The sequence below is a fragment of the Nyctibius grandis genome, chromosome 2 (genome assembly GCF_013368605.1).
Source record: "Nyctibius grandis isolate bNycGra1 chromosome 2, bNycGra1.pri, whole genome shotgun sequence".
NCBI lineage: Eukaryota > Metazoa > Chordata > Aves > Nyctibiiformes > Nyctibiidae > Nyctibius > Nyctibius grandis.
Genome location: NC_090659.1, coordinates 57,288,219 through 57,300,931, shown reverse-complemented (window position 1 = coordinate 57,300,931; position 12,713 = coordinate 57,288,219). Strand labels below are relative to the sequence as shown.

Here is a 12,713-nt window from a genome sequence, read left to right as displayed (position 1 = left end):
GCTTGGCCCCACACCTGCCAGCGCCGGGCCGGGGCGACACCAACCTCGGCCAGCGCTCGCTTATTGACGTGACGGTTCGTTTCCCTTCCCCCGCAAATAACAAGGACAATTAAAAGAAGCCGGCTTTAAAAAAAAAGAATAAATAAAAAAGAAAGAAGAGCCTCATCATCGGAGAGATGAGAAATCCCGCGGCGGCTTTTCCCCTCTTCCCCGGCGTTTCCGCTATTTCTGGGCAGGGTGAAGCAACGCCGCTTCAGTCTCTCCCCGCCCGGGGCGGGTGAAAGCTTCGGCTCCCGTCCCGTCCATTCCATCCAGTCCCGTCCCGTCCCGTCCCACCGGGCGGCGCGGTCCCGCAGCAGCGCGGGGGGGGTCCCCGCCACCATGGCCGGCTGCCTGCCGCTCCTCCTGCTCTGCGCGGCGCTGGCGGGCGAGCTCCGGGCTGAAGGAAGCGGTAATGCGGCACCTTCTTTATTTTGGAGGGTGGGGTGTGTGTGTCCCCCTCCTTACAGCATTTGGCGGGGGGGGGGCCTGCCGGGGGAACGCGGGAGGCGGTGGCGGGTCGCCGCTGCGGGCCGGGGGCTCGCACCCGTCGGTGCCTGAGTGGGACGGCCGAGGGAGGGGGTCCCGCCGGCCCCTGCCTGCGCGGGGAGCTGCGGCGGCGGAGGGCAGCGGGCACCCCCGGACTCGGGTCTTCCCCGAGGGGCTCGGTTTCCAAAACGGCTGAGGGCTCGTCTGCACCTGTGCCACCCCCCGCACCCCACCGAAAGACGGGCGAGCTCCATCTCGGGAGCAGGGAGCTGCCAGGGCGGGCACCTCGGGGTGCTTGAGCCCCGGGGGTGCCGTGTCCCGCTGCGGTCTCGTGTGGCCTTTCCCAGGCTGGTGTGCCTTCCTGTCATACCCCTATGAGATGGGATTGCTGGCCCTCCCCGTTGTTTGCACCGGGAGGACAACTGCCCTTGCAGCCTGAGGTGCTCATGCCCGTGAGGGGAAGCCTGGCCAAGGCTCGTTTGGGTACCTTTGGCCGTGGAGGGACGCAGAGGGGGAGCACGTCCCGCCGCCCTCTGTTTGTGCCGCTAGGGTCAACACCAAAGTCCAGGCAGCATCAGCAAGTGGCTTTTCGAAAGCCATTAACTCTTCCTTCAGTGAGTGAGCCTGCTTAGGCTTTAAAATTAGGTCCTCTACACGTTTCTGGCACGTCCTACTTCAGTTGACCAACACCTGTTGCTCCTTGATGTCTCTGAAGAAGGAAGCATGATGGAAAGCTTGGGAAAGAGAATGGCCAGCCTCAGAAAACTAATTGGCTAGTTCAAGTTTACAAAAACATCCTCTTACGCGGGTGATGTGGAGGCAAAGGAATACAGAGGCGATAACCCCACCGGCTGCGTCCTGTCACTTTCCTGTCACTGCAGGGAGGGATTTAACAGCAAATAAGATAGTGGGTGAATGAACTAACAGTTGCTGAGCTAGAAGTTACAAGCACTTTCTGTAAGCCTTCCTTGCGAGGAGCCTTTCAGAATATGCGGGGCTCCAAAGTACTCATGGGCTCTATGGGATTGATTAATATAAATAGCACTGTCAGAGTTTGGCTCCCTGTTGCTGATGCACCAGTTTCAGTAAAAGCAGAGTAAGTCGGCACTGTGTTTGCTGAGGGAATATTAGGGTATATGATTACTATCAGCTAGTTTATTTATTGCTGAATTGAGCTGCATGAAGAATGCTCCAGAAGGTACATGCAAGCTGCTCACTGAGCGTGAGCCACTGGCCTTGCAGTCCCATCTGCAGTGCTGTCTTCCACACGCCCATCTGTGACTGGGAAGTTTTTTTTCTCTTTGAATTCCAGGTGTTCAGAACATAATTCAAAGCCAGCTCCCAAACTCTGCAAACTTTCCTAGAGTGTATGCTTTTTACAGAGTAATTGGCAATTTATTGACTCCAGTGTTGTTTCTGTTTTTCCTATCTGGTAATGTGTGCACAAGTCACTGGAGAGTAACACTGTTGTTCACGCGGCCAAGTGGCTGAGCTGAGTTTAATGCCTCTTATCCTTCAGTTTAAATCAACAGCTATCTGCATCTTGAACTTGAAGGCAGCCGGTCTCATGCTTCTATGACACGAAGCTTTTAAAAAATAGAACAACCCAGCAAAGTGACCTCAGGCTGTACTTCCCTGCTAAAGCTGATGTTCATTTACTTCTGCTCTTTGTTAAATCTTAGAATGCAGCTGCCTTAGCTCTACCCGCACACATAGCAGTAAGGCAGGAACATTTCTACAGGCAATTGGGAAGTGTTGTTAAGAGGGAAGGAAGACCCCAGGGCGGTGCAGTGGGATTTGGAGTAGTGAAGGGCAGTAGAGCTCATAAATGGGCTGGACTGTGAAACAGCTTTCCCCACTTGTCAGCAGATATGTTACTGCATCTTGAGGTCATGTGGCATTTAGTTTCTGCGTCACAAGTCCCTGGAGCAGCTGGTGGTGTTGCCTAGTTGTCAGCTTTAAAACCAAACCAAGGAATGCACTCTCTGTGGCCTTCAGGGAAAGTCATTCTGTTCAAGACTGGAGTCTTGAGCAGGAGCAACAGAAATATAAGCCCTCAGTGGCAACCTGCATGTTTTTATTTTCAAGACTAAAAAACAGCAGGAGAGAATTTTGAGGGCCTACAGTTTGTCCTGGAGTTGGTGATTCTCAGAGAGAGACTGCTCTGAGAAATCCTGAGATGTATCAGTCTGTGTGAGAACTAACCTCACAGGTAATGTTGTGTACGAGTAGAGTGGTAAAAGGGTCTGTTTTGGCTTTGTTTCTACTTCACTTATTTCTAATGACTCTTTATCAGCCCCAAATGTTACTGGTCAGCTGTATTGTTTTCTCTACTGTCTAGTATTCATCAAGAAAGAAAATGCCGACAAGTTCTTGGAAAGAACAAAACGTGCTAACTCTTTTTTGGAGGAATTGAAGCAAGGGAATATTGAAAGAGAATGCAATGAGGAGCGCTGTTCAAAAGAAGAAGCAAGAGAAGCCTTTGAAGATCAGGAGAAAACTGTAAGAATGAACTAGTATGAAACATAGGTCTATATATTTAGTGTTTACAAAATAGTATTAAGGTCTTTTGAGCTGGGCATCAGAACTTACAAGTTGCTCTCGATCATTTAACGCAAAGAATAAATAGTGTGCTTGACAGTGGTTGGAATTGCTAAGGCATAAACATACAATAACAGTCTTACCTGAGCTCTTGCAAGGCCAGCCCATGTTAAAGCCTCCATTCTTTTACCTGTTCTGATCTATTTAATTGCCATTGCAAAGTATTTGACTTTTAAATGCTTTGATACTACCCGTGTTAGAAATATCTTCACCGTATCTGGGTGGCATAGCCGAGTGTCATGACTATGTTCAAGAGTTCTTAGGTGGAGAGTCCACGGGAAGGTTGAGAAGGCAAATGCTGACACGGAACTTCATGGGAGAATTTTGCCGACCTTATCTCAAGCAGCTTCGCAGTGCTTATCATTTTGTGGCTCTCTTTCCAGCATTTGAATTGACAGAATGTATACAGGGGACGCTTCTTATATGCCTTTATGTTAAATTTCCCACGTGGAATGAAGTTTGTATGTGTGACTCTTGTGTCACCTTCCCTACCCTGAAGGCTGCTTAACTTTAGACAGAAATGCGATCTGTTCCCAAGTTCAAGGGAGAGATAAAGAGATGGGGCAACTGTGGGGACTGGGGTGAGTAGAAAGGGTGATATTTGAAAGCCTGAAGTGGCTTGGTGGTGGAGGGGAATTAGGAACAGCAGCTGTAGCTATGATGTGACTGTTACGAACAGCTCTGAAACTGGAGTGAAGGCCGGATTCATTTCACTTTAACATTACTTGCTGGCCAGAATGGTCTTGGAGTAGCCCTGAGATGACCTGGGTGGGGAGTCATGGGTGCATTGCCAGAGTATTTCAGAGCATATAGGTTGGCTGATCTATAGCAGAACCAGCACAGCCTGTTCTGCCTGGTGACTGGATGTCACTGAAAAGGACTGTCTTGGACAGTGCACCTGGAGTCCTCCGTGCAGAGGGAAAGACAAACACAAATCTGACACAGTATTTTTAAATCTCAGGATTTCTGAGATCCTGATTCATGGGGCTACAGAGAGGAGGAGGGAGACTGAGAATTTGGCATTGCAGGAATGTGAGTAAATTCAGTCAAAACTGATGGGAAGATCCAGTTGTGCAAGAAATCAAGTGCCTTACGCTGAGTGAGTTGCATTAGGAAATCTCTAAGGAGTTTTAGATATTTTTGAAAAATGCATGAGACTTCTTTCTGTCGAGCTGGGCACTATAAATGGATCATATGGTTTTAATTTATTAAATGGTAATAGCAGGCTGCAAGGCACTGTATGTGCCTGTAACTTAAGTATTTGTTTTAACAGTTGTTAGCTGCAAGTATCCTTTGCATGAAAGCACCAATATTTTCCTGAAGAATTCAGTAATTCTCATAAAACTCTTTTTGTCTCCTTTTATTTCCCTTTTCCCCACACCTACCTGTAGGAGGAATTCTGGAACGTCTATGTAGGTAAGAAATGCTCTGCATTTGTTTAGAGAATTAAGCTTCCTTACTGCAAAGTTGAAAAAGATGCACCTCTTAAGTAACCACTTCCTGCTCCCTTGCTTCTTCTCTTTTCACCGTGGGACACCCTCACTTTGTGTTTCCTCTGAAGAAGGAATCTGATTTACTGCCTTGCTGTTGCTTGAACCTAGTCACTTCATTCGAAGGCAAGGTTCAGCTGACTCCAATTCCTGGGATGATCTTTGTCCTCTCAAAAAAAAAAGAACAATGACCCTTTGCACGCAAAGGACAATGAGAAGCAGAAGGGGAATTCAAGATGCAAAGAGTCATAGATGGGGGTGGCGCTTAAATGCCGTAGCCAACCCAAAGTTATTAAACTGTATTGCACAGTCACTTGCCAGTTTCATGTCACCTTCCATGCCAGAGTGTTGTTGACTCCTGTATTATAGAGCATTTTGTGGGATGTCTTTTCTACAGAACTGTTTGGCATTCAAGGAAGACATGCCAGTAGATCAGCAGATGCTACCCATCAGGCTTTTCTGTTTTTTTTCTGAAGGTCTGAGTTGTATTTATTAGGGTTCTAGTGTTTGTAACCACTATGCAGGAACGGATTTTTAATGTATTAGTGTTTGGTAATGTGTTCTCCTGAAAGTATGTGTCCAGCTTGCGTGTTAGGAGGAGTACCTCAAAAATGTTGCCCAAAGACAGCACAGCTTTGTCTTTTGGAGTCTGCAGAAAATTGAAGACAGTTGCCACGAAGAAGATGCAGACTTTCACAATCCTCTAAGCAGGGGATGAACTCTGCAACCTACAGGCTGAAATTTTGAGCAAAGCCTGCGTCAGTGTTGCAGTGAACAGGAGTGGAAAATTTCAAACCATTTTCTCATGAGAATATAAGCAGTGGAACGTCAGTGCCAGTGCTCTTAGCGGAAATGCCAATTTCATACATTTTAAACCACAGTTCACAAATGCTTTATTGGTGTTCAGAAGTATTGAAAACCACAGCTACCCTCAGCCAAGTTACTAGAACAATTCATTCTTGCTTCCTTTTTCAGTAGAGGATTCTGCAATGCTTTTGTGCAATATTGATATAAAACTCATTACCACAGCGGCAACTACAGTGTAGGGAAAAACTAAACAAGTACAGTCTCTAACAGTAGGATGCTGCTTAGCTATGACTGCTACAGAATGGAGTGCTCTGGCACTGCAGAGGAGGCAGAAACCAGGAGCTGTGCGGCAGGCCTCAGGTCTGCCTTTCTTTCGGTAAATGGTGGTCTCGCCTTCACTCTCTTGAGGATGGGCAGCAGTCTTCAATGCCTCTGTGGTGGACCACAGCATTTGGAGCACTCTTGGTTTTGGCCATGTGCAGGTATAGAAGGGATGTTGAGGTGTGAAAGCAGTACACAAAGCCCAGCAGGTGCACCCTTTGGCAGATAAAGCTGCAGCAGATGAGGTGACAGGCCAGAGCCACCATGCAGGTGGTAAGCTGGATCCTTAGGATGAGCAGCTTCTTGCATCTTGTCTCCTCTGTGGGCATTGCTGTTCTTCCAGCTGCTCCAAACAGGGGCAGAACAGGTGGTAAAACACAGAAATTTGAAGAACGTGTTATCTAAAGCAATGAAGTATTAAGCAAGTGTCAATTCTCCGGATATCCTCCTTTTCTTATCGAACAGTGCAGAAGAGCCCAGCAGGGTCATGTGATGGGGGACCACATTTGTTACAGCAGGTCACTAGATGGGAGAGACCATGACAGCGAGCATCAGTGCAGGAGTGAGATACCTTTGTGGGAGTGGGAGAAAGGGCTGCTACATGGAACATGCCTCCAAGCGCGGTGCAGCCTCACTGTCCTACGTGTAACTGAGTTTGTGAGATACATGTGGCTGGGGTCCTGGAGTCAGGTCAGCCAGTTGTGTCCAGGTCACGGAAAGGAAGAAAGGTGGCAGAACTACCTTTCAAATGTAGGAGATCCCAGCGTAGATGTGGGGAGCGTGAGGAAAGAGCTAATTTTTTGAAGCTCGAGCTCATACCTCATCAGATACAATGGGACAATTTTGGCACTCTAAGCAGCATAAAACAGGAGTTTGGCCTGCACACATGAATTTAGCAGGGCTTTATAAAGCATTTTGTTTTGTTTTGTTTATCTTCTGATTAATATGCTGGTGTCTGTTTCTTTAAATAAACAGCACTGAAAGTAAAAGACATGCACAAAGCATGAGATGACCTTTAAAGAAACAAAAGTTGAGTTGTCATTATTATGTGAAAATTGTAGGGAAGTGCAAGAGGCCAAAAGGTTAGTATCTTTAGACAGTAGTTGTAATGTAGAAATGTCCTGTCTGCTTTTACAGCCTTCACTATAAAGGATGTATACTCTGATCATGATATATTACTTACTTTATCTTCCTACAAAGGCATGTGTATGCACTGTCGTTCAGTAGCCATGAAAACCAGATTGCAAAACTGAGGATATGTATATGAATCATTGCTGGTTTAGAATGATTGCGTTTATACTCTTTGTTCCATCTGGAATGTGGCAACTCACAGGACATATGTCTTAAAAGGAAAGATGAAAGATTGCTTGTTAAAACTGATGCCCCTTCAGAGTTCACTGAAAATGCTTACAGTCTTACAATAATTTGGGTTTTGGTTTGTTTTTGTAGATGGCAACCAGTGCAGCTCAAATCCTTGTCAGTATGGTGGACATTGTAAAGATGGAATTGGTTCCTACACTTGCTCATGCTTGGATGGTTATCAAGGCAAGAACTGCGAATTTGGTAGGTTTCTGCTTTCGAGAACTGTGGCAGTGAATTTCCCAGGGAGCTGAAACATAGTTAACTCTTTCTTAATGAGCATTATTTGCCTCTTGGAAAAAGGCATAGAATAGGATGGCAGTCAACAGTTGAGTTGGAGGACAGTGCAAGAAACACAAAGGCCTGGTGGCTCTGCGGCTGGGTAGTGTTAGAATCATAGAATAATTTGGGTTAGATGGGACCTTTAAAGGTCATCTAGTCCAACCCCCCTGCAATGAGCAGGGACATCTTCAACAGGTTGCTTAGAGCCCCACCCAACCATGAATGTTCTGAAGTTACACTTACTCCAAAGGAAGCCCTCTTTATTATGATAGTGCCTCTTTACATGAGCTTGAATCCCCAAAACATGATGCTAAAACTAAGAAGCATAGGAGTCTTACAACTGATATCAAGGAGCCTTTACTCCAAGTACAGAAGTACAACCTCCCTGCTCAGCTCACAGCAGTGAAGAACGAAAATGAGTGCTTGTCAGTAGACAGCGCGGACTTTTTCAGCCTTACCAGGAATCATTTTTTGCATATAAACCTTTCTCGAGTCTCACTTCTGTGGCATTACAGCTACTACCCTAATGATGTCATTGGAGCGTGTATTGATAGCCCAGAAGTAAGAGTGGTGAGCTCAGAGTAAGAGCGTGTGGAACTGAAGTTCAGACATGAAACTGAGGGGAGTGGAGAGGAGTTGAGTTTTTTAAGGCAGGAGGGAGGAACTGTGTGAGGATTTACCAATAGCTGGATTTCTCTGTTAGTGTTTTATCCATTATTCCACTGTCACTTTGTCTCTGCTTTTTTAAGCTCACCATGACATGGCCACTGGGCCCGCTTGGACTTGGAAAGCATGTTTCATGCAGTGGATGTGACTGCTTTGTAACGCATAAGCTAATGCTAGCCACTCCTGTTGTTACCAAGATGTGCTTCAGATATTTTACAGGTGGAGGTACAGATCCTGTTTAAAGAGTGCGGTTGAATTTGGTGAACTTTGAGATCTTCCGTGAAGTTAGTGTTTATTTACAGTTTTTCTCCAAACTTACCTCTTTTATAGTCATACCAAAGTACTGCAAAATAAACAATGGTGACTGTGAGCAGTTCTGCAGCATTAAAAAAAGTGTGCAGAAGGATGTTTTGTGTTCCTGTGCAAAAGGGTATGTTCTAGCAGAAGATGGCAAACGCTGTGTTTCATCAGGTATGAAGCCACGTAATAAACTAATAGCAATAGTGGTGAGACTTGTTTCACAGTTAAAGAGTGTCTTTTGAACTATATCAGCATTCTTCATGACACAAATTTAACACTGAGGACAACTGATTTGTATTTCCAAGGCCTTCCATGTATGAGGGGATGTGATGGACTTATCAAAATCTAGCTGATTTGGAACCCTTTGCAAGGTGCTTCTCACGGAATTACCTGAGTAAACTCCACTGTTGACAGGAGAAAAGTGATTGGAGTTCTATCATCTCATTTACTTAAACACTTACACTCCATATAAAATAGCAGCTTGCCAAAACTTTTCTACTTTAGATTTCAGTTAGCCTAATCAAATAGTAACTGATTATATTAAATAATTACGATTAATGCTATTTACATTTGTACATTTTTGTTGTATTTCAGCAAACCTGGGAGGAGGAATAAGTCAGCCATATACTCATGATGTCAGTTTTTATATCCATTATAACTAGTAATAAATTGCTGTCATGAGCCATATTACTCCTAAAATAAAACACTTCACTCAGTTTCCTAATTGAGATGGTTTTGGTAAGAGCAAGTACATGAATATAGCAATATAAACAATTGAAGATTATGTTTTAAATTTTAAATACTTTGAAAACACTATCTGGAGACTGAACCTACAGACAAGTTTTAGGACTACAAAATGGCTTTCATTTTTCAAACTATCTGGTCTTCCTCCTTTGTTGCATCTGCCGAAGTTTTGCTAGTGTTTATAAAACAGGACAGCTGCATTAACTGATTTGTTGTGAGACAGTGTTGTCAAGGAGCTTCCTCTTGTGATGGTGTTTCTGTCTGTCTCTAATTTTAACATTCTTGTCTTTACAGTAAAGTATCCTTGTGGAAAAGTTTTTGTGAAAAGAAAAAAAAGGTCGATTATTTTACCCGCTGATAATAGCAATGTAACTAGTGATCAAGATGTCCCTCCCACAAACGGCACGAGTTTGGAGGAGGACATTGTTATTACCACAGAAAGCCCAACCCTCCGTCCTGGCAATGAAACAAGTAGCAAGACTCCATATGTCAATACCAGGATAGTAGGTGGTGATGAGTGTCTTCTTGGCGAATGTCCATGGCAGGTAAATCTGGTGTTGGTGCTCTGCATGTAAGCGGAACATGTTTCTGAGGGAAGGTGTGCCATTGTTCTTTTGACCTGGTTGCCTTCTGAATGTCACCCGTGTAGTGTGCCGTTTGTAGCTGGAGGTAGCTGAACTGCGTGAACCTAGGCACTTAGATGTGCTGTTCTGCAAACTGCAGACTTAAAATGTCAGAATGAAAGGCTTCATGCAATTCTAGGTGGTGTGGCTTAACCTGTCACCAGAGAGGGCTTTTGAGTCATGCTGGCCCAGCAATGTCATTTTTTGCAGGTTATATTCCTAGTTCTGTCTGATAGCAGTCCATGTAGGGTCTACCTAAGAGCATGTCAGATAAAGCATGCATTTGCTTCACAAATATGCTTTCATATCTAAGTTTTCCTCTTAAGTTTGGAGCAGCCAAAATGAGTTCCTGTATTAGGGACACTAAGGGGGGGTCAAACAGGAACAGAACTTGGCCAGGAATTCTTTGGGGTGGTAAGTCCAAGGGATGAGGTGATTTGGGGGCTGCACTCTCTCTGCTCAGGCAGTCAGTGTCTTGTTCCTAAAAGACATTACTAAGCACTGTGGGGTGACATGGAAGCCAAACATCTACGTCACGTAAAGACAATTGAGACTCTAGCAGTACATGCCAATTTGTAGCATATGCATGTGTGTATGCAATATTAGGAGACACCTTCAGAGTAGTACATGTTGTAGTAATAAGCATATATGTAGTGTGCAGAGAAATCAGTTACCTGTTTGTAGCTCATTGAAGTTAAGCTGCTCCTCTTAATTCTGCACTTACCTCTTCTCTTTCGCAGGCTGTTCTGTTAAACGAGGAAGGGGAAGAGTTTTGTGGTGGAACTATTTTAAATGAAAATTTTATACTTACTGCAGCTCATTGCATGAACCAATCTAAAGAAATCAAAGTTGTTGTTGGTAAGTGGTTATTTATTTTACTCCTGCTTTGTAATAACAGGGGCAGCTGATATGGAAGGTGATAATGGTCCATCCCTTCTTTGCCAGCTAGTTGGAAGTGATTAAGAACAAATGTTCTAGAAGTGTTGGCTATCATTGTGTTCATCAGCATAGTGCTTCTTCAGAAAGCTTATAATTCCTGGCACATCTGAAGCATACAGGCTTGTTTCTGTAGGAACACTCAGGAAAGCTATGACACACTGACTAGAGGAAGAAGAAATGAACTCAAATTGTGACTGCTTCATTTCTGAGGCATGATACTAGATCAACACAACTTTATATTTTCTCTTCCTTGATATAAGCCAGGCTTAAGCTCCTGTAAGAGCTTCCACCCCAAGTTCCATTAGTTTAGCTGAATCGGTTTATGCCTTTATGTAAACTGGTAGAAAAATCTCCATAGACAAAAGTTTGGGACTGAAACTGATCCAGGTGCTGCTAATAAATATTGCAACATATTTTTACAGTTTGCTTGTAGGGTATAAAGGCTTAGGTGAAGTGTTAGGAATGGGTATACGACTCTCCTTTATCGAGGTTGTTCTTAATTTCTTATACTATCTCCATATTAATGACCCTTTTAATAATCTTGTACAGGTGAAGTGGACAGAGAAAAGAAAGAACAGTCCGAAACGATGCATACCGTGGACAAAATACTTGTTCACAGTAAATACATTGCTGAGACTTATGATAATGACATAGCCTTAATAAAGCTGAAGGAACCTATAACATTTTCTGAGTACATTATCGCAGCGTGCCTCCCAGAAGCGGACTTTGCTAATGAAGTTCTGATGAACCAGAGATCTGGGATGGTTAGTGGCTTCGGGCGTGAATTTGAAGGTGGACGACTATCCAAAAAACTGAAAGTGCTTGAAGTCCCCTATGTTGACAGGAACACTTGCAAGCAATCCACTAACTTTGCAATAACAGAAAACATGTTCTGTGCTGGTTATGAAACAGAGCAGAAAGATGCTTGTCAAGGAGACAGTGGAGGCCCCCATGTAACCAGATATAAGGATACTTATTTTGTTACTGGAATTGTTAGCTGGGGAGAAGGATGTGCAAAGAAAGGCAAATATGGTGTCTATACCAAAATGTCCAGGTTCTTACGCTGGGTGAGAATGGCCATGAGACAAAATTTGTAGTGTTGTGGCTCGTGATCTTTCTGTTAGCTAACAAGGTGCGGTTTCTGTAATGGAAACTTTATTCTTTTTTTTTTTTTTTTAGCCACATCTGCTAAACTTGTTTTGAAAGCTGATTCCTTAAAGTTATGGTGCTGCTTCTTTTTGTTTTATTCCTGGCTTTACGCATGTATATGCAGACTGCTGGTATTGTTTTCAATTTGTACAATGAGGGACTTCCACAAACAAAATGGCTCCTCAGTGGGGTCTTTTGTTTGCTTGTTTGGTTATTTTTATATTGCCATTGTGGTTCCTGTCTGTTTGCCCAAGTGTTTCCACCAGAGGCTCCTGGACATAATATGAGCCTCCACTAATCATGATGAAAGAGGGAAGGACAGGACTTCAGTTAATCCTCATATTGCAGCCAGCTGGCTCAGTAGGAAGTTTGTTATTACTAGAGCTGTTTAGCTTCTACCTACAGATGTATTTAGAAGATTAAGGGAGCAGGGAAGCTTGCTTGGTAAAAGCTGAGACACAAGTAAGTATTCAACATGTGATGCTAAATAACTACATGTTCCACAAAATTGCCTGCTTAGGTCACAGCAGCTAATTAAAATGGGGTTTTGCTTTATATGGATTATACTTCACTTTAGTTTAATTTGAACATTTCTGTTCTGCTCGTCAGAAAAAAAAATAAATATGTGCATGTTCACTGTTTTCTGTATCATGTTCTGGATTGTGTATGGCTGAGGATTGGAAAGCTCCTTGCATGTGTACATGTTCTGGGTGTTTCTGTAAGGTGCAATATTGATGTACACCAGCATATGAAATAAAACATTCTTTCTTTTTTGTTCTTTTTTTTTATTTTTTCCCTCCAGTCAGCTTACAAATATATGAAGACAAAGTCTCATTTGAGAGTGAAAAAAGAGTGAAAGTCCCTAAACAAATAAGTGTGACAAATTTCACCTGCCCTATGTCAA

At 43.9% G+C, this 12,713-nt stretch overlaps 1 protein-coding gene across 1 annotated transcript; it reads left to right on the top strand.

Annotated features, from left to right (window-relative positions):
- Positions 1 to 218: 218 nt before the first annotated feature.
- Positions 219 to 12,540, top strand: LOC137675496 (coagulation factor X). The gene is made up of 8 exons (XM_068421630.1): positions 219 to 451; positions 2,870 to 3,030; positions 4,521 to 4,545; positions 7,197 to 7,310; positions 8,385 to 8,525; positions 9,393 to 9,643; positions 10,462 to 10,579; positions 11,210 to 12,540. Exons 1-8 carry the CDS (start codon positions 382 to 384, stop codon positions 11,755 to 11,757), a joined length of 1,428 nt encoding a protein of 475 aa, XP_068277731.1. The 5' UTR covers positions 219 to 381; the 3' UTR covers positions 11,758 to 12,540.
- The last annotated feature ends 173 nt before the right edge of the window (positions 12,541 to 12,713 follow it).

Coding starts and splice junctions, on each gene's coding strand:
- LOC137675496 (XM_068421630.1), top strand. CDS start 382: ATGGCCGGCTGCCTGCCGCTCCTCCTGCTCTGCGCGGCGCTGGCGGGC. Junction 4,546..7,196: donor ATTCTGGAACGTCTATGTAG/GTAAGAAATGCT, acceptor TTGTTTTTGTAG/ATGGCAACCAGTGCAGCTCA. Junction 7,311..8,384: donor AGGCAAGAACTGCGAATTTG/GTAGGTTTCTGC, acceptor CCTCTTTTATAG/TCATACCAAAGTACTGCAAA.